The following is a 19,101-nucleotide window of genomic DNA, read 5'->3' on the forward strand; positions in this document are numbered from 1 at the left end:
TGAGTATTTGGATTCTCATACTAAGTCCCTACATAAGCTCGGTGCTGAAAAACTCTGAACTCCCACAAACCAAACCAAACACTAGAGAAATACCCCAATGGCTTATTCAAGATGGGTGAAATATAAGTTAATATTACTCCATGGAAAGACCACTTTTTGAGCTCACAATTCTTACTATATCTAATTTAGGCCTACATTCTCAGTTTATTTTCGTATCTCTAAAGAGCATATACTCATATGAAACAAGCTGAAGAAAGCCAACACCTTTTTTTTTTTTACACTTCGCTTTTAAAAAAAACTACCTTTGAACGTTGAAAGTTCACCTGTAAAGCCTCTAATAATAATAATTCAGTACTGGCTGAAGCAAAGGCGTAATGAATAACATTCTCAAAGTTAAGAACAGCGGTAGTAAGTGATCCAGTTTACAGTTTGTCACCGTGTAAAAGAAATATGTTACTTGTATGTGCTTTCACTTACAAATGTATGTATTAATTTTTACTAGAAAACTAAGTGCCAAATCAGTAGCTCGCAAGCTAGGTCCATATTTGGAAGCAAGTTTCATCGTGGTGGAGGAAATGATCATCTTCAACCCCCCGTCAAAGGATTGTCACAACATACCACTACATTCATTTACTGTGCTTTGTTAATACAATTTGGAGTATATACATACTTAAAAAGATGTCCTAACCCTGACTAATTTTGCAAATACAGAATTGTCTAATCCACAATATTAAAACCTGAATGCTGAAGGAAAAAAATCGTACGTTAAAAAAACTTTAGAAATAATGTATCTGACAATTTGAAGGTATCGCTGGAAACAATATTTTTCTCGAAAATGTAAAACTGCTAGTAATTTCCTGAAATGTACTGCAGTTACTTCTCTAACTACCTAAATAAATAAATAAATAAATAAAGAGAGCAGAGTTGAGTTATTTCCTATACATGTTCCTACTTCTAATTCCTTTAGCTGAAACTCATCCTCCTAAATTCAAACAATTTCTGGACAACTGCTCGGGCTCTTTACGTTATCTCCGAGACAGGTCATTAAAAACTATCACTTGAGCTTTGACTAAAATCGGTCTTCAAACTCCAGTGAAAGGCTTGAAAAACTCAATCTTAATCTCCTATTCTAAGAAGCTTGTACACATACCTGGAAATTATTTGACAAATGGCGCTGTCTCCGTCATGTGGTCTCCTTATTGTCACAATTCCGGTACACACTATTGTAAATTCCAAAACGTAACATTAAACATAGTGGTGGGAGGGTATGTTATCTTTTTTCCCCCTTGCACTTTATATATATATATATATATATATATATATGATCAGTACTAATTTATACTATCACAAGTTGTCATTGCTGAGTGAAAAACACAAGAACGAATCGATGGAAAGCTTAGGGATTCAAAATAGCACTGAAATTTTAATCCCAACACACACACACACACACACAAAAGTAATGATTTTCGAAAAATTCACCAAGGATAAAAAAAAAAAAAAAAAAAAAGTTCCTCAAAATATGTTTCCTTTCCTTTCTCTAATGAAGATTTGTGAATGATCATCACCGCCCGAGATTATTCTTACCTCATCCCCCTGCTCCATCACACTTGATCACAGTCCGTAGTACAGCATTTGTTTATGGCATAAGAAAAAAATCCACATCACTGAAATTTTCGAACATTTCAATTACTTAATCTCAGGGTTGAAAATCATTCTATTGAAACTAAGTTCAGCTTCGTATTAATACGACATTTTAGCATAATTATGCGTAATTTATGATATATAAAGTAGTTTTAATTTCAACTTTCACCGCGAATCAATATTATGGTATATCAACCCAGAGATTTTTTTTTCTTAATTTTTCTCTCCTTGCGGAATACTTGCTTTGAACCGTGCAACTTGCACATAAAATAGTAAATAGGTTTGAAAAATTTAATTGTTCTCAAATAATTACTCCTAAACACTTCAATGGAACTCTCACTTTATTTGATCTGTACAAAACAGTATGTTATAGGCTCACCTCTCTTCACATATTTACCAAACATTACGATCCACACACTTTGTCTCTGTACATAAATAAATGTAACACAGAAAGTTAACAGAATAATCGAAACATTTTGTCGTAAACGATTGTTTTCTAACAACTTCGATACCAAACTCTATCATCGTCGTAAGTAGATTAAATTATGTTCGATTAACTTTCATCACCTGCTACAGCATACAGAACGAAAAAACAAAATTACGAAACAGAAATGGTAGAACATTGATTTTTTTTTAAATATATATATCCATTTTAATATACAGAACAAAATCCGAAATATATATAATTTTTTTTGTAATATATTACTTTCTATTTCACAATTTACAAATTCACTTTATGTGCTGAATGAATAAAGCACTTGGAATAAATAAAAAATAAATCGAAAAGTAACGAAAACAATGTACATGACTATATAAAGACAAGCATTGTTCCCAGCCTTTTGTCCACAACATACAAAGTTGACTTTCACCTGAGTTAACAACACTAGGCTCATTAAGAGATTTCAGGCGTTTCTGTACTTACAAGGCAAAAACAGGAAGAGGGTCTATTACAAACAATAGACCTACAAGGCTGGGAAAATAATTCTAGTTTCCTGGCCCGTCATTATGCCCATAAAGCAAGAGAACGATTCGCCTAGTATAGAATTGTAAAAACGTTATTTACAAAAAAAAAAAAAAAAAAAAAAAAAAAAAAAAAAAAAAAAAAATCCCGCTATCGTTTTTACACTTCTATTCCTAGGTGAAGCACCCTGCCCTGGGCACAATGATCAAGACGTCAAACTAGGACCCCTTCAAAACAGTTTCACGAAAAGTTTTCACATCAAAAGATCCACACATAAGTAAGTAATATTTCGATAAAAGAAAATGACTACCGAAAAGATACTTTAAATTCGAGAATTAAAAGGTGTAAAAATTTGAAACGTTGTAATTTTGTCCATAACAAAGTGTGCACCACGTAAGCTTGCAAACAAATTATACATCCAAGCAAAAAGAAAAAAATATATATAATATTTATATTTATATATATATATACTTTATATAGTTATTTATATTATGATACAAGTAATAGCATGCACCAGATGAATGGTTCTGAGTATGTAATTTATGCGCCGATCGTAAATAAAGCTTTCTTCCGATGAAATTCTACATTCTCTTTGAAATGGCTCCGCAATATATTTTTATGCATATATATATATATATATATATATATATACATGATGAAAATTTAAAGATTCTTTTGTTACTTACAAATTTTCCTGAAGTGACGGCAAGCTCTTTCTTACCATTAAGGACACTATAACATCTCAAGAGAATATCCATCACAAAATCTGAATGACTGAGTGAAATAACATGAGCTAGACCCAATAAAAATACTGGAACCAAAGGAATCACAGACCGCTGTATTCAGCTTTGTACCATATTTATGAACGCCTTCATCACTAATTTTTTATTTTACACAGAATTTAATAACTTGTCATTCACAATTTATGGCAGTCATGTTGGATTTCGTAAGTACAAGTCGCTTACCCTGTCAAACAATCAGCCCTGTTTATTCTAGCATCACAGAACAAGTAGACAAAAATAATTAAAAAAAAATAAAAATAAAAAATGTTTCACTATCACACCCCACTACAATCAGTTCATGTACGACTTTAAATCACAAAATGCATTCTTTCGAAGGGGATCAAGGAAGGGAACACACACAGTCCACAGCACAACATTCAAACTGGCATTATGGAACAAACACAACTGGCCATTTTGGAGGGGATTGGCCTTCGAATTTTTTTTTCTTTTTTTGGTCCCTGATTGTACTGACTTGGCCGGAGTGTGACAAGGAATTGGGGATGTAGGATATGGTGAGATCACAGGGGCTTCACATTTGGCAGGGCGGTGGGGGTTATAGAGGTGGACACTGCCACCTCAACTTGACACATACGGGGCCATCTGCTCAAAAACAACTGCACTTCGGGGGTCCAGAAAAATTTCTGCGTTCCTTAGAGATTCTTTGCAACTATTTTCCTTGTTACTGCTTACTCGATCTCTGGAGTAGTCATCTCCCAGCTTCTCCTCGTACAAAACGCAAATGGAACCATTCTCACCTATTCTATAGGACACCTCCCGGGGATCGATCCACATGGTGAGTTCGGACGGGAACAGACTATGTAAATAGGAACCAGACAGTCCACATGATTCTCCAGCTTGAGTAATCACTGGATCCATTTTTCCATTGATCCGAATACAACGATAACCAGAACCTCGAGTTGGTGAGTCTGGGAACCAGTGATCTCTGTAGCGTCGTCGAAGCAGGTCCGTCAACGATTCTTTGAACATTTCTAATTGTGTTTCATTAAGGCTGTTTGGATGCAACCGAAGCAACTGAACCAAGAAGTTGGCTGCTGAGTGAATTTCTAGTCGCATGATCAAGTTATCACTACACTGCTGGGCTGAATTTGGAACACTTCAAGAAATGATGTTGGTTGGCTTCGTGAGGTATAAGAAATACACTAACACTGTTGTACAGGAACTCGTACTTTTCAAGTAGTTTGCGATCACAGTGATGTTAATTTATTATTATCACTTCAGATTCACTTGCATATCACATACTAAAAGGCAGTGAATCCACAATGGCTTCTATCACACACTTCACCTGGTGGCACTTCTTAGAACATGAAGACTAGAACCTCTGGCACACAGGATGCAGTTTATTTCGCACTTACACGCACACATAAAGGCATACACTGTTCTTTGGTCCTGGACGGCTTGGTGATGTTTGATGGTAAAAAAGGGGTGGCTTACGGCCACACGGCTATCACCCACACTCTCTTCTCGCTTCAACCTCGTTCTGACTCTCCGATACAAAATCTACACTCTTTGTTAGAAAGGAGCTCTGACGTCAGAACGCTGTACGTCACTCGACATCCACTCAACCAATGGGAGGTAGTGGCTTGGGCGATTTCACGTAAATACACAGTGTATGCAACCGCAGTACTTTTCACCGATTTAACGAATCAACTTTTCTTTCCTACTATGCTCTCGCAAAATCCTTTGTTTTCTTTTTTATGCTTCTGACCTATTATTTGAAGAAATAAAAATGACAAACTACACTTCAAAATGAAAAATAAATACTAATATCATTTGTTAAAAAATCGTATTGGCCAGTATAAACAATTGGGTAGTGAAATGTTTCTATCCAGCACAAAGACGTTATGAGTAAGCACTAATAATGATCAAATATCTAGGGAAAACTTTCATATTTGTTACAGTTATTTACGTACGTATTATTTTTCTGCATCCCGTACGAACATCCTGTGGATGAATATTAATGTAAAACAAGATGTCTACAGCCAAGCTTTTAAGGATAATATTTTATTTTCGAAGTTATAAGTTAGGTCCACATCACGTAATAGTGTTGCGTGGTTCATTCGTCACGTTCCACTTCATCACTATATTGGTAGGTACATGAAGGTTCAACAATAAACCACGGGTGAGAGGTTTTTGGTTCGATCCAGACAATATAATAATAATAATAATAATAATAATAATAATAATAATAATAATAATAATAATAATAATAATAATAATACTCTATCCCCTTCCACCCACTTTGTGATGATTTCATACTCTACCCCCATTCCGAGATCCAAAAGAGAATTTATATAGAACAAGTGAATATGTAGAAAATACTACATAGTGAAGAAAGTTACACTCTGTGTTATTATTTATATTATTATTATTATTATCACGAAGGACTACAGGCAATCAGAGGCATATGCTAAAATGTGTGGTCAGCACATCGGTTCCCAACACCATTATTATTTTGCTTTGTACACAACTTTTAATATCTCTTAACTGCAGTAACTCCCCAGTTGCGTTTGAAACCTCCGACTATTCCACAAATCGGGGATCAAACGTGGAACCACTCACACAACGGTTATAATTTTATATATATATATATATATATATATATATATATATATATATATATATATATATATATATATATATAAATGAAAGTCACTATGTTTGCGAATTAACTCTTGAACCACTAGACCGATCTCTCGATCAAATTTTCAACATTGATGAAGTTCGGGCCTGGGATGTTTTTTATCATTTCACTTTGACGGTACAACGTAGGCAGGAGGAAATATTTAAGAATGATCGAAAATGGACGATATCTATAGTTTTCGAGGTCGCTGAGATGAATAGTGAGACTTTTGATGTCCTTCAAATCCAAATTAAGCCGCGCAACTTAGAGGAGTGGAGGGTGATATATATATATATATTATATATATATATATATATATATATATATATATATATATATATATATATATATATATATATATATATAAATGATCGATATTAGTGTCGAATTGTATTTTTCGGGGTTGCTGAGACAAACAGTGACATTTCCGATGCCGAAAAATGAAACTATTCTCCCCGTCCGAAGAACGGACATTCCGCTAGTAATGTATATACACGCTGGATATCTGTATATAATACCTCTCTCTCAATTTGTAAATAACTAAACTATCACGAATACAATTTGGGGGCACCACTTAAATAAGAGATATTTCTATACAAGTATCTCGACTCCATAAATTAGTACAATTATTTAGGGCTCCACAGATCCCTTCATAGTATTAAAAAATAAATATGTGCGTGCAATGTTAATATACTCTGTTTTACTATGGTCGAGAAGACCCCGCTATACACTTACTGATTTTTATTTGCGTCCTGTCAGCAGTGAGGCTATATCAGACGTGGAACTACAGTTTTAGCGTGGTATCAGAGCCCATGAGCTTTCGACGGGAATCGAACTCAGGCCTCCAACGTCAAAGACGCTTATGCTATTCACATACCCATGAAGAAGCTAGCTAGCCCCTAGACAAGTACAACTCCGAAATACAAAGCAATGAAGCATCGCCGACGCGGAAAATACATACTAGCTTTTATTTTATTTACGAGCACTTACAACATCAACTGTATTATTGCAAGTAACAGTCTTTTGGAAACAGTATGGTAGGCACACCTTCCGTCATTTAACAGGAAGTCACTCTCTCTATAAATATTACCATGTCAATATTACCCTTAAATGATTATTTACATCACAATGAAAAAAAAAATATATATAGGAGACATTTTACTTCTTATTAGGACTAAGCGAAATAATGAGTAAAATTTATTAAACCTAACTACCAAGCATTTGCTTTATTTCCTGTGCTCGGTTAGCAACACTGGAAACAAGTTGGCCCCTCAATATGGATAGTGAGTCCGCAAGTCAAAACACGCTATCCCAGTTGATTACAGCCTAGCAATAATAACAAAGTAAAATAAAGAACACAATGGGAATGGGATTCAGTACAACAGCAAAATGCTACTAGAGCAATGCGAGAGCTCGTTCGACAGAGTCCATGTAGTGAGGATTATATCAACAATACTACCAGAGGGAGAGGTACAACGAAGAGGCTTCAAGTCACGCACGCGTGCTTGACGTCATATTGTTAGCGTCGCTTGCAGAGAAGCGTCGCGTCCTTTCGAAGTACGCGAAACGATTTCCCTCAGCAATTAATATGAGGGAAAACTCTTCTGGCTTCACTGCTAGCAAAATAAATTTAGTTCGTGTTTTTTGGGCATGTATTTTTTTATGTAACATTTTTAGCCTGCGAATGCTTTCAAAACATCCTTACCATTCGAAAATGTTTGACGTAATACGTGAAAATCAACAAAACTCCTGGCATATTGCTACGAAAATTAAGTACACATAAATTTCAATTTGCGTCATTTTATATATAAATTTAAAGCAGCCGTACTTATCTTTTTTTACTTGGGTGCAATCTCTCACATCTACAATTCTCCCCTTCCCTCAAGAAAGACAAAAGGTAGAAGAGAAGGCCGGAATTGGTCGAGACTAAACCAAGCCAACTAGCTTTTTGGACTACATGTTAATGATTTTAGCTTGCTTAAACACATCATTGTGGTGTAAAGTTTGAATGTGCCATTATCAATGAAACGTTGTCCTTACCAAAAACCTGGGCGCAAGCTTGTAAACTTAAAGGCTGCCTATAAAGAAAAAATCGACCGTACAAATAGCTTGAGTGATCGCTTACTCCATTTGAAATAAAAGCGAGTAATAAAGAAACTGAATGTAGGAATTTGTAAATCGGTAAGAGCCGGGCATTCACCTGCTGGGACTAAGGAAAAAAATATATCATAAACGCTGGTAGTGATTTACAGTTGCAAAACCTCACGACTAAAGTAAGAACAACAATGTTTCATCTACGTTCTTGAAAATATTGAAAATTCAAACTATTAACTTTTGCAATAGAATTTACGAAACCTTTCACTTTATTGCTTTGAAAATGGATCGAATCTTTTAAGAAATTTTCGTTGTAAAAAAAAAAAAAAAAAAAAAAATCTAGAGGACGATCACACAGAATGATCAATAAACTGGTCAACAAGGAAAGTGTGTAGTGTTATTAGCAAACATTTTTCTAGCAAGGTACATTCGTGAAATGTAACCTCGGGATTCGTGTAAAATTGATTTAAATGCAAAATACTCCGCTGTCCAATGTATATTGTACTAATTTTAGCGGACCATACTAGTAATTTGCATATTTATGAGCCTTCATATATCCGGAATTCAAACATAAGCTACTATAAACCTCGGACACAAAATTGCTTTTGCCCGGGTTCGATTCCCGGCGGGAGCTCATGTGGTTCGGATTCCACGTTAATCAGTAGGTCCACGTCTCATATAGCCTCGCTGCTGGAAAGGGACATTAAACTCAAAATCAACTCAACTCAACAAAATTGCTTTTAGTTTCTTTAGATGTAACTGGACATGAATGTGGGCATATGCCAAACAAATTGGATCAAGTACTGCTTCTCTGACATGTTACCCACTCCGGTTGCCACCTTAGATCCGCCATATTGGATTCAACTTCCGCTTTTTTTTTCAAATGGAAATAGGTGCAAGTGATACATCAAATTCATGTACATTTTTTTTTTCAAAAATCCACTGATGTACGTAGTTAGTTTTATAGTAGCTTGTACCGTTTGCAAGGTATTGCATGTTCAATGTCAGACGTTTCACTAATGTTGAACCAAATATAAACTTGTGTAGGGCCCCGTATGTATTGTGCTAATTGCTGCAGCCCATACAGAGGAATATACATGTATATGAGACTTAATGAGCCAATCCTGTAAGCTAAATATACACGACAGTAAGAACACTGGATGAATGTCTAAAATGTCTAACGTAAATCCAGATACGACCAGATTTGGGTGCAGCCTACCATTTTGGTACTGACTGTGTCTGTATATATGTACACTCATGTCCAAAAATATTGTCGCATGTCTATAAATATGTTGTAGGAATATAATTTGATAATGAATTCGCCTGGTATTTCTTACAATGTTAGTATGTGTATAATCGGTAAAGACATGTATGTGGTAAATTTCATGTCAAAAGAGCAGTAAATAAGAACAATAAAACTTTCTCTTCCATTTAGCATCATTTTGTTTTACTCATTCTAATTTTCGTATTTATAATTCTTTTCCTATGAAATTTACCACAAATATAAATTTCTCGATTATACATATAGTATCATGTACCCTGCAGAATTATCAAATTATATTCTTACAAAAAGACAGTTATAGAAATGCGACAATCATTTTAGACATGAGTGTACGTCCAGAGAATATTTCCTCAACGATAAATCACGTAAAAGGTTACATATACACACGGAGCACACTGCACAACTTTCTGCCCTGCCCTACCCTTCACAACTTTATGGTATTGTTTTCTGGGAAAATTATTTAAACACCTAATCGTAAAGCGAAACATACGCAATACACATAATAAGCACGGGAACGTCGTGTAAAAACTTCGAACAACATAAGATGCTAACATTTCCACATTCTAAAATAGAAGGATATGACAATAACATACGGAATAAGACGAAACAACGGATCCAGTCATATAAACATAAAAATATACAGTAGCCTGAGATAGAAAAATATTTAAAAAAAAAAACAAAAAAACAAGAAAACATTTTGAAAAGGAAACATATCGCACACCCGGTGGAAGAATGTTACAACTCAAAAAATGGAAATTTTGAGTTATCATCGCTCAAAAGAGAATAGAGAGAGAGAGAAGCGAGCTCTACCTGGTGGAACTTTTGCATAAACGTAACTAAACAAATTAACCCCTAGATGGCAGAAATACCAGTATTCCAGGGAGAAGTTTGATAGAATAACAAACTTGAAAAGTAATGTTCCTTCAAATGTGTATTTTTGACTTGTAACAATCTTCCAGCTGGTGTGCGATATCATTTTGAAAGGTTATCTGAAGCAATAATGCAAATACTTAGCAGTTAAATTGACTGTAAAATGTATGGAATACAAATAAACAAACAATACGAAATTACATATTTTTATACGTAAAACTGTTAGCTGAAAACCCCGCAGACAATAACGCATTTGTGTTTTAATGGAGTAAACACATACTAAATATCAAAAATATACGCCACTATAAAGTTACTAATTACATCTTTATTTACGAAATATCAACAAGAAGCGAAGGTTGCTTACAAATAATAATAATAATAATAATAATAATAATAATAATAATCATATCCATACAAAATTCACTCAATCACCCTAGAATCACTTAAATTTTCTCGGTAAGTACTGAAGATATGAATGAAATTGTTAGAACAATTTTCGAGAAAATCTTTTTTTTTTTCATAATCGCAAAACTACCCTTGTTTTTGGATGTAAAAGGCAGAGGCGGATCCAGAAGGCAAAAACTGGGCGGGGAGGGAGGCAACTAGAACCCAGACTATATAGGTATATAATGATTTTACTATGAACTTTCAAAAATATATAAATAATAGCTTAAATTATTTTTGTCATTCAAAAACCTTGGGGCCTAGGTAGGAGTGTTCGATAAGGCTGAGGACCTATCGAACTTCGGGAGTGAAATTTTATCGAGTTGTCATCGGTTACTCGAAACCGTTAGAGTATTTGAAATTATCGAAGTTTCGGGTATTATCGAAATTTTGAGTATTATCGAAGTTTCGGGTATTATCGACATTTCGAGTATTATCGAAGTTTCGGATATTATGAACATTTCGAGTATTAAAGAAGTTTCGGGTATTATCGACATTTCGAGTATTATCGAAATTTTGAGTATTATCGAAGTTTCGGGTATTATCGACATTTCGAGTATTATCGAAGTTTCGGATATTATGAACATTTCGAGTATTAAAGAAGTTTCGGGTATTATCGACATTTCGAGTATTATCGAAGTTTCGGGTATTATTGAAATTTTGAGTATTATCGAAGTTTCGGGTATTATCGACATTTCGAGTATTATCGAAGTTTCGGATATTATGAACATTTCGAGTATTAAAGAAGTTTCGGGTATTATCAAAAATAGTGATGAACAGTTCAGTTCCTTCACTTCTCCAATGATTACTTCTTGCAGCCAAACTAGTCAAACAACTTTTTTCATCTGATACGTTATTGCAAAGTTGTATTTGTCGAAATCATACGTAAAATTATTTTTCTGCCTGTCCCGTTATTGGCGCAATCGGCAAAGTGGCTATTAGTAGACTAATGGTGTCTTGGGTTCCAATTCCATTTGGGTGATGCATATTTTCTCTTCCTCTTTCTCTCTTCTGATAGACTGCTTAAACCTTGCACAGATCTGTGGGGAAAAAACTTTTCCTTCACTTCATTGCTAAGGAGAGAAGTTTTAATATGAACACCCTGCATATATGTAATTCATATTATATACAACTATGATAACCTCGAATGCATTGTTTCTTCCGAACACTCCGAACTTTTCAAAATATTCAAGTGACTCGACAAATGCGATCATATTGATATATTTCAGTATTTGCTGCTTTCAAACAATCTGAGACTCTAACAGTTCGAGTGTCTCGAAGTTGTCTAATGTTTCTTACATTTCGAGTGCCTCAAACACATCGAGAGTCCCGAACACTTCGAGAGTCTCAAACATTTCGGGAGTCTCGAAAGTTCGATAAAATTAAAATTCTTTATCGATAAAACGGTTTTGAAATTTTATCGAATTGTTATCGATTACTTGATTATCGGAACAGCCCTAGGCCTAGGCCCCCCGGGGTAGATCCGCCACTGGTAAAACGAAATTTTCTTGCAAAATCGCACGAAATCTTAAACTTCGTTTTCGATACGTTGAAAAGCACAGATTCGCCTCTGTACACACAGAAAAGCGAACAGATATACGGAAATCCAATAGAGGCACTTTTTCCTACGTACGGTTCATGAAAGTGTGAATACACTCTTAACTTTAGTCTTTTCTTATTTCTTTTATAATTACAAAATTTTCCTCATTCTGAGAGTATTATTATTACTAATGATAGTTACTATTAGTACTAGAAATAGTAATAATAGTAGGAACTTGCTATTGTAGAAGAAAAAATATCCTCTTACTACGAAAGGAGTAGGATAGGTGTTTTGTTTTGGGGATATTATCTGACCAAAATGGCTTGATCATTTTTTTATTAATAGTTCCAAATACAATCGTGATATTTAATTCCTAAAACAACAATGAAACACAGTAAGGAATTTTATAGGTTTATAGTATATTTAAAAATGCCACTCACGCATTCATCTGGTGAGATTAAAGATGATGTTTACTCAAGAGGACCAGAAACAAGTACATTCGTGGAGCCTACCTACAGCAAACAAAGAACAGTTCATCTATGACCATTTCGTGGCGTGGAACTGGAATCACTGGACTTCTGGAGCATGTAGTTATAATAATTTGCGACAAAAGAAAATGAAAAATGCAATACAGCTAGGCTATACAATAATATGTAATTTTAAACACAATAGGGGGTGCTGAGTATACTAAAAAGGTGACACACATGTCGGAGAATTGAATCCTAAAAGAAATGAAATTAAGTTTTACGTCCCACGATTATGCCGGCCAGGCTAAAGGAGGTGGTGATAATGAGAAATGTATGAAATGGTGGAATGAATAAAGTGGGAGGAAACGGGAGAACCCTGAGAAAACCCATGCACACGGTATTTGTCCACCACAAAGCTCACTTAGTGCGAGCTGAGATCGAACCAATCCCATGCACCAGAAGTGAACGCTCTACCACTGAACCACCGTGGACCTCTAGAATCGCTAATGTCTACTGTTTACTTATTTATTTAGTTTTCTAGTGGCTATGTGGATAGCGTGCACACCTCTGTCCTGGGAGTCCCGGGTTCGATTTCCTGCGGGAAGCATGTGGTTCGGATCCACGTTAAGCTGTAAGTGCACGCTTCATACAGCATCGCTGCTGAACGGGACGGTAAACTCAAATGTAATTCAATCCAATTTATTCATTTACTTGACGTATTACTTTAAAAAAAAAAAAAAATCTTAACGAACCTTTCTAAGCAGTCAGTCTAGATGAAACATGGATATCTGGTTTTAACGTGGAATTCAAATCAGATGTATTTTCATCAGGGATCAAGCCTGGGAGCAACATATACAAGAAGAAAGCATTATTCATGATGTGCCTAAAGAATGCCTTCCCCACCCAACCATAGCATTTTTTACCATAAAACGAGAAGCAATAAGCTCTAACTTGTACAATTACATGCTGATAAATGCAAATAAATTATATTGAAACGAAATTGTTGGCATTATAGGCTACATTCCTTGTGCACAATCCAGGGTCAAACCTCGATCCAGGAGTTTTGAAGCAAGTATTAAAACCAAGAAACAGTCACTGTAGCTTCCTTTATTGTTTTGAATAATACATGAGAAGGAAAATCTTCAAAAGCAGGAATACGTAACTACTGGTAACGCAGATTTTATCAAAACAAAATAATATGACGTACATTTTAAAAATATGCTGAGAGCGCGTATTAGGAAAAGATAAAACAATGCCGAGATACAACTAATTGCAGCGATGGAGAAAAAAGTCAGAAGTTCAATGTAGATTAAAAGAATGCTGTATAGTCAATACTTATCAAAACAATAGTGAAACCTCTCTCTACAGAACATTAACCAAAGAGTTGCTATGGGAAAACGGCACTGATTGGACAAAAAATCTGAAGTAACAACATGGATATTTGTTACATTCACAATATTTCTTTATACCATGGGGGACAATCGTCCAAATCACAGCACACCAATCTACACGATTAAAAAATCGGTTCTGTTGGAACCACGTACAAAAAACGTGTCACGCCACTGTGCTATTGGCTCTTTGCCATCACACGAGTAGAGCGTGTGACCCTTGTCACGATCGTCCTCTCTTATACCTCAAGGAGAAACGTGATTCACTATTTGGCAACACTGCATCGGAGAGCGCTGGCAACGCAGGAGACCACAACACGCAGACGTGGCGAGGTTGCAACGAAACCAAACCAAGCCAAGCCAAGCAACCACACGACACAAAGAACAGAGAAGTGTTTTGCAGAGCAACAGAACATTGCAGAATATAAGTTTATATATATATAATCGAGACCAAAGGTTCCGTTTGTGATGTAGTAGTTCGGAGCAGAATCCAAAGTTTTCTTTCTTACCACCTCCTGCATAATAATAATAATAATAATAATAATAACTTATACGGGACTTATCAAGCACAGCGCTAACCCCATCACATTCGGAGCATTTTCGTCTCATTACAAGGCACAAGAAATCAATGTTCCGTTTTAAAGAACTGAAGCACAATTGTGTGAAGTAAAAATATCATCAGCATCACAATTCCTGTATTATGCTTAGAAACGCGGTTACCATTGCAAAATAATACCGAGGTACCGAATGATTATGTATGAATAAGGCCATCACAAGATGACTAATATTAATGCATTTTTTATTATTATTATTATTCATAGAATTTATAGTAAGGACAAATTGTATTTAGCAGCTCATCATTCCGGAAGGCATGAGTTCGCACTCATTTGCTAGGAACTACAATATTGGTAAATTGTTATTTTAAAAATAGCGACAAAAATATTCATAGAAGTATTGAAGTTCGATCAGATTATATGTTACTTTGAACTTATACAACGATTACAGTCGCTCACACTCATCAATCAACTGACATCAAAATATTGTGCAAGCAACTTCCAGACAGTTTTAACTGCTTCTACACGTCTTTTTTTAACTTTCCATTTTTCTAATATCTACATTACACTGGTCTGATCCTTTACATTACACAGGGTTTATAGTTCTACAGATTTCTTGAATATGCATATCAATTATTATTCCACTGTTCCTTACTCATCAAAAGATTATTATTATTATTTCTAACGTCTTCACTCATTATAATATTGTTTACTTTTACTTTCTAATATTCTGCAAACATAACCGAAAATGTTCCTGCGTATCACATCTTTCAGTTTTACGTCCCATGGTTATGCTCTGTACGCTAAAGAAGGCGGTGATGATTACAAATAGATGAAATGGTGGAATGAAGAGTGCGGAAGAAAACGGGGAACACCGAGAAAACCCACGCACACGGTGTCTCTGTCCACCACAAAGTACACTTTGTGCAAGCTGGGATCGAACCAGAAACTCCATGCACCAGAGATGAACGCTCTACCACTGAACCATTGTGGGCCCCTCCTGTGCATCATATAACTGCCAACTTATAAGGAAAGAAGACCACGCAACCACAATTCCTCGTTTGCTCTCGGATTACGACCAAAAGTTATCACTGCGGCTAATAAAATAGTATATATAAGTTTGTAGCATAGTAGCAAGGCGTCTGTGAAATGAAATGCAAGAAAGAGCTAATAACTGAAGTATTTGTATTTAGGAAAAAAAAATGTTTTAGATATTTGTGACAATCAAAACTAAGAACAAAGGATTTCATTTTTCTGAATTTCACAAAGAAAACATATTTCATGTTCACTCGATATGCCAATTGTAATTCATTTCTTGCATTTCGCCATCAGAATAGATCGCATCAGCCAAGCATAACTTGAACGCTGTTTCTTTTTAAAAAATCAGAAAAGAAAATACAATACATATAAAAAAGAAACGCATCAAGAACTTGGAAAACCAAGCGAAGCCGTGTTCCACAGAAAGAGCTCTTTGTTGTTGTTGTTCCGAGATTGTCCGAGGACAGCCGAACAGCTGACTGGCTTGGTTGCCAGCTGGAGATGTTTTGCTGACGTCACGAGAAAGCTATATATCAAAAACAGAGTGGGGAAAGGAGGCCATTTTGTTTACAAGCAACAGCTGAACCTCTCCGAAATTTCTGACCACTTCTTTATCACTCGCCCCTCATTTCGATAACAAAAACTACTCCACCCATGACCTCAAAAAATGCCTTTGTTTAGTAAAGTAACAGCATTTTGCCTACGGGAAGGAAGAAGTATATAGGGTCCCTGATGAACCTCAGACACAACTCATGGCTCAACTAGATGTACCACATCCAATTTATTTCCTCCTACATTTTGTAACGCAATTTACAATACAATATCGGAGAAACTAGAACAAGACGACTACGTGACGCAGAATTTCATACGGCAAACATAAATTGAGTACGATCTCTCTTCTCTATATACTGTAGATTGGTAAAATAACGCACTGAAATAAATAATTCCATTAATATTTACTTTGCACAAAAATAGTGTACGCCTGGAGCAATAAGAGAATGAATAACTTCTTGAACTAGTTTGTTCAAGTATCCAACAAGTGACATTTCTTACCCAATTTACATGCGAATAATGAAATGAAATCTTTGAGTTTTACGTCCCACAGTTATGCCAGTTAGGCTTAGGAGAAATGAATGAAATAGTGGGATGAAGAAAGTGGGAGGAAACGGAAGAACTCCGAGGAAACCCACGCACACGGTGTTTGTCCACCACAGTTAACTTGGCAGGGGCTGGGATCGAACCCAAGCACCAGAGGTGAACGCTCTACCAGTGAGCCACCGCGGCCCCTCCAATTTACATGCGAATCACTATTAATTGACAATACAGGAAAACAAGGTAGGAGGTTCTATATTCAAAATGTATCATCCCGATATACTGTATCTGAGAAAAACCCAATGTCAAGAAAGAAAGTTAACCACTAGTCTACACCCGGTCGCTAATGTCTCCAAAGGACTGAATATAATAATAAGTATCTTTCAAAAACTTCGTATTTACAGGGAAAAAAATAGAATGTTAAAGTAAAACGCGCATCGATTACCACAAGCAAGCTTATGTTGGAAATCCATCAATCCCAAGGAAAGCTTATGTTTTGAATATTACATTGACTAAGAAATGAACTCATGTAAAATAGGCCTATATGGTTTTGTAAATTCTAAATGTTTATATAACTCACAAAGTTTGTATGAAATACAGTATACAATTGAATGCTACATGAACATGATGTAAGCAGCTCAAATAATTTGAGCAACTTGTTCATGCTTTTTCTTTTTAAAAAAACACTGAGGCTGTAAATATTTGACTATATTTGATTTTGATTACAGAAAGTGCCTTCTGCTAAAGTTATGATCGCTCGATGGGCAGTACCTTTGTTCTGCCTTCATACAAATTACGAGCTCGTACTATCAGCCAAGATGAAACCCTAGAAGTTCAAAAATGTTTTGACCAATTACTTGATAATAATAATAATAATAATAATAATAATAATAATGATAATTATTATTATTATTATTATTATTATTATTATTATTATTATTATTATTATTATTCACAATCACATAAGTGGAAAGATTCTGGAAATTTTACATTCCCATTACGCTCTTAGTTTTATACCAATATATTGATCGGGCATACAAAGTATAAACTAGATGGAGTTGGCTGATATAGTATGTCAATAGAGAGCTTTTGTGTATATGTATTTGGACTTCAAAACGCGATGCCACTTCACTGTAAGAGGACGACTTTTTTGTAGCTTTTACGACTTTCATGTAGCTGAAACTCCATGTGATGGAACAAGCTGAGGCGACCTGGAAGTGGAAACACTGAATGCAGGTATTCGCTGGTTGGATTTCAACTACTCTAGCTCCAGCCCTAGAGGCATCCACGAAAACCAGACTGTCAGCTGGCAGCTGCAATTTCTGTTGGAACAGACAAATGCCATTCACTACGCAACAACCTTTTCCACGATGCAGCTTTTCCATAAAAGATAATATCAACGATTTGTGAAGAAAATTAGAGATAAGAGGCATAAGAATGCATTTTAAAACTTAACCAACATGGCGTGCTAAATTTACATTGAAATTCCTCCACTAGCTAGAGAGTTTAACAGTATACAGTCCAAACTTCTCAACAGATCAAATGCGGTCATGTATCGTAATAACAACTGGGTCCCAATAAGAATCTGACTCAATTTCAAAATCATTAATCTAAACAAAATTGATTTAGTTTATCGTCCCACGTAATGCGCCGAGGCTAAAGGAGACTGTGATGATGAGATCGATGATAATGGTGAACAAAGTGGAAGAAACCCCAGAATTTCAAGAAACCCCATAAGAAGGTTCACTTGTTTGTCCATAAGAAGGTTCACTTGACGTGGGCTGGGATCGAAGCAAGAACCCCATACTAGTTTCGTAGCTAGTTTGAACGCATAAGGGGCACGGACTTTCGGGTGCTATACCCGGTGTGAAAGCCCTGAATTTTGAACGCATTAAGGTGGTTCGGATTCCAACTTAAACGTTAGGTTCATCTGTCTCATACGTATGGCTTTGGTATTGAAAGGGAAGCTAAACTCAAAATCATTAGAACCCGCGCTGGATTGCATTTTGCGATCCGAAGTCGAATGCTAGAGCTCATCGACCTGTAATTGACTCCTATGGCTTTCACGCTATTCTCTCTTCTTGACTTGATTTTTTAATCATTATTTTCTTTTATTCAGTGCGATATACTTCGGTTTGTATGCTTGAAATATCTTGTTGTGAGAATTGTTTCGTACTGCCTTGGAAATTTTCCACAAACTATTATTTATAAAATTACTGAAATATATGTTCATATTCTTAACTCTGATCATTTTTTTTTTTACTTCAGGTTACAATAGCCCTCTTTGGAACTACTTTAATTAGAAAA

General features: G+C 35.5%; 2 protein-coding genes across 5 annotated transcripts in view; both read right to left on the reverse strand.

Annotated features, from left to right (window-relative positions):
• The window catches only part of Ipk1 (Inositol phosphate kinase 1), a 794,094-nt gene that overhangs the window by 540,637 nt on the left and 234,356 nt on the right, over positions 1-19,101 (reverse strand). The gene's annotated exons all lie outside the window — the stretch shown is intronic.
• Positions 1,965-4,911, reverse strand: LOC145687826 (protein BTG2-like). Its single transcript, XM_081761276.1, has one exon. The coding sequence runs from the start codon at positions 4,456-4,458 to the stop codon at positions 3,961-3,963; it is 498 nt and encodes a 165-aa protein (XP_081617402.1). The 5' UTR covers positions 4,459-4,911; the 3' UTR covers positions 1,965-3,960.

Source organism: Thermobia domestica, chromosome 6, assembly GCF_964235325.1.
Source record: "Thermobia domestica chromosome 6, izTheDome1.hap1.1, whole genome shotgun sequence".
Classification (NCBI taxonomy): domain Eukaryota; kingdom Metazoa; phylum Arthropoda; class Insecta; order Zygentoma; family Lepismatidae; genus Thermobia; species Thermobia domestica.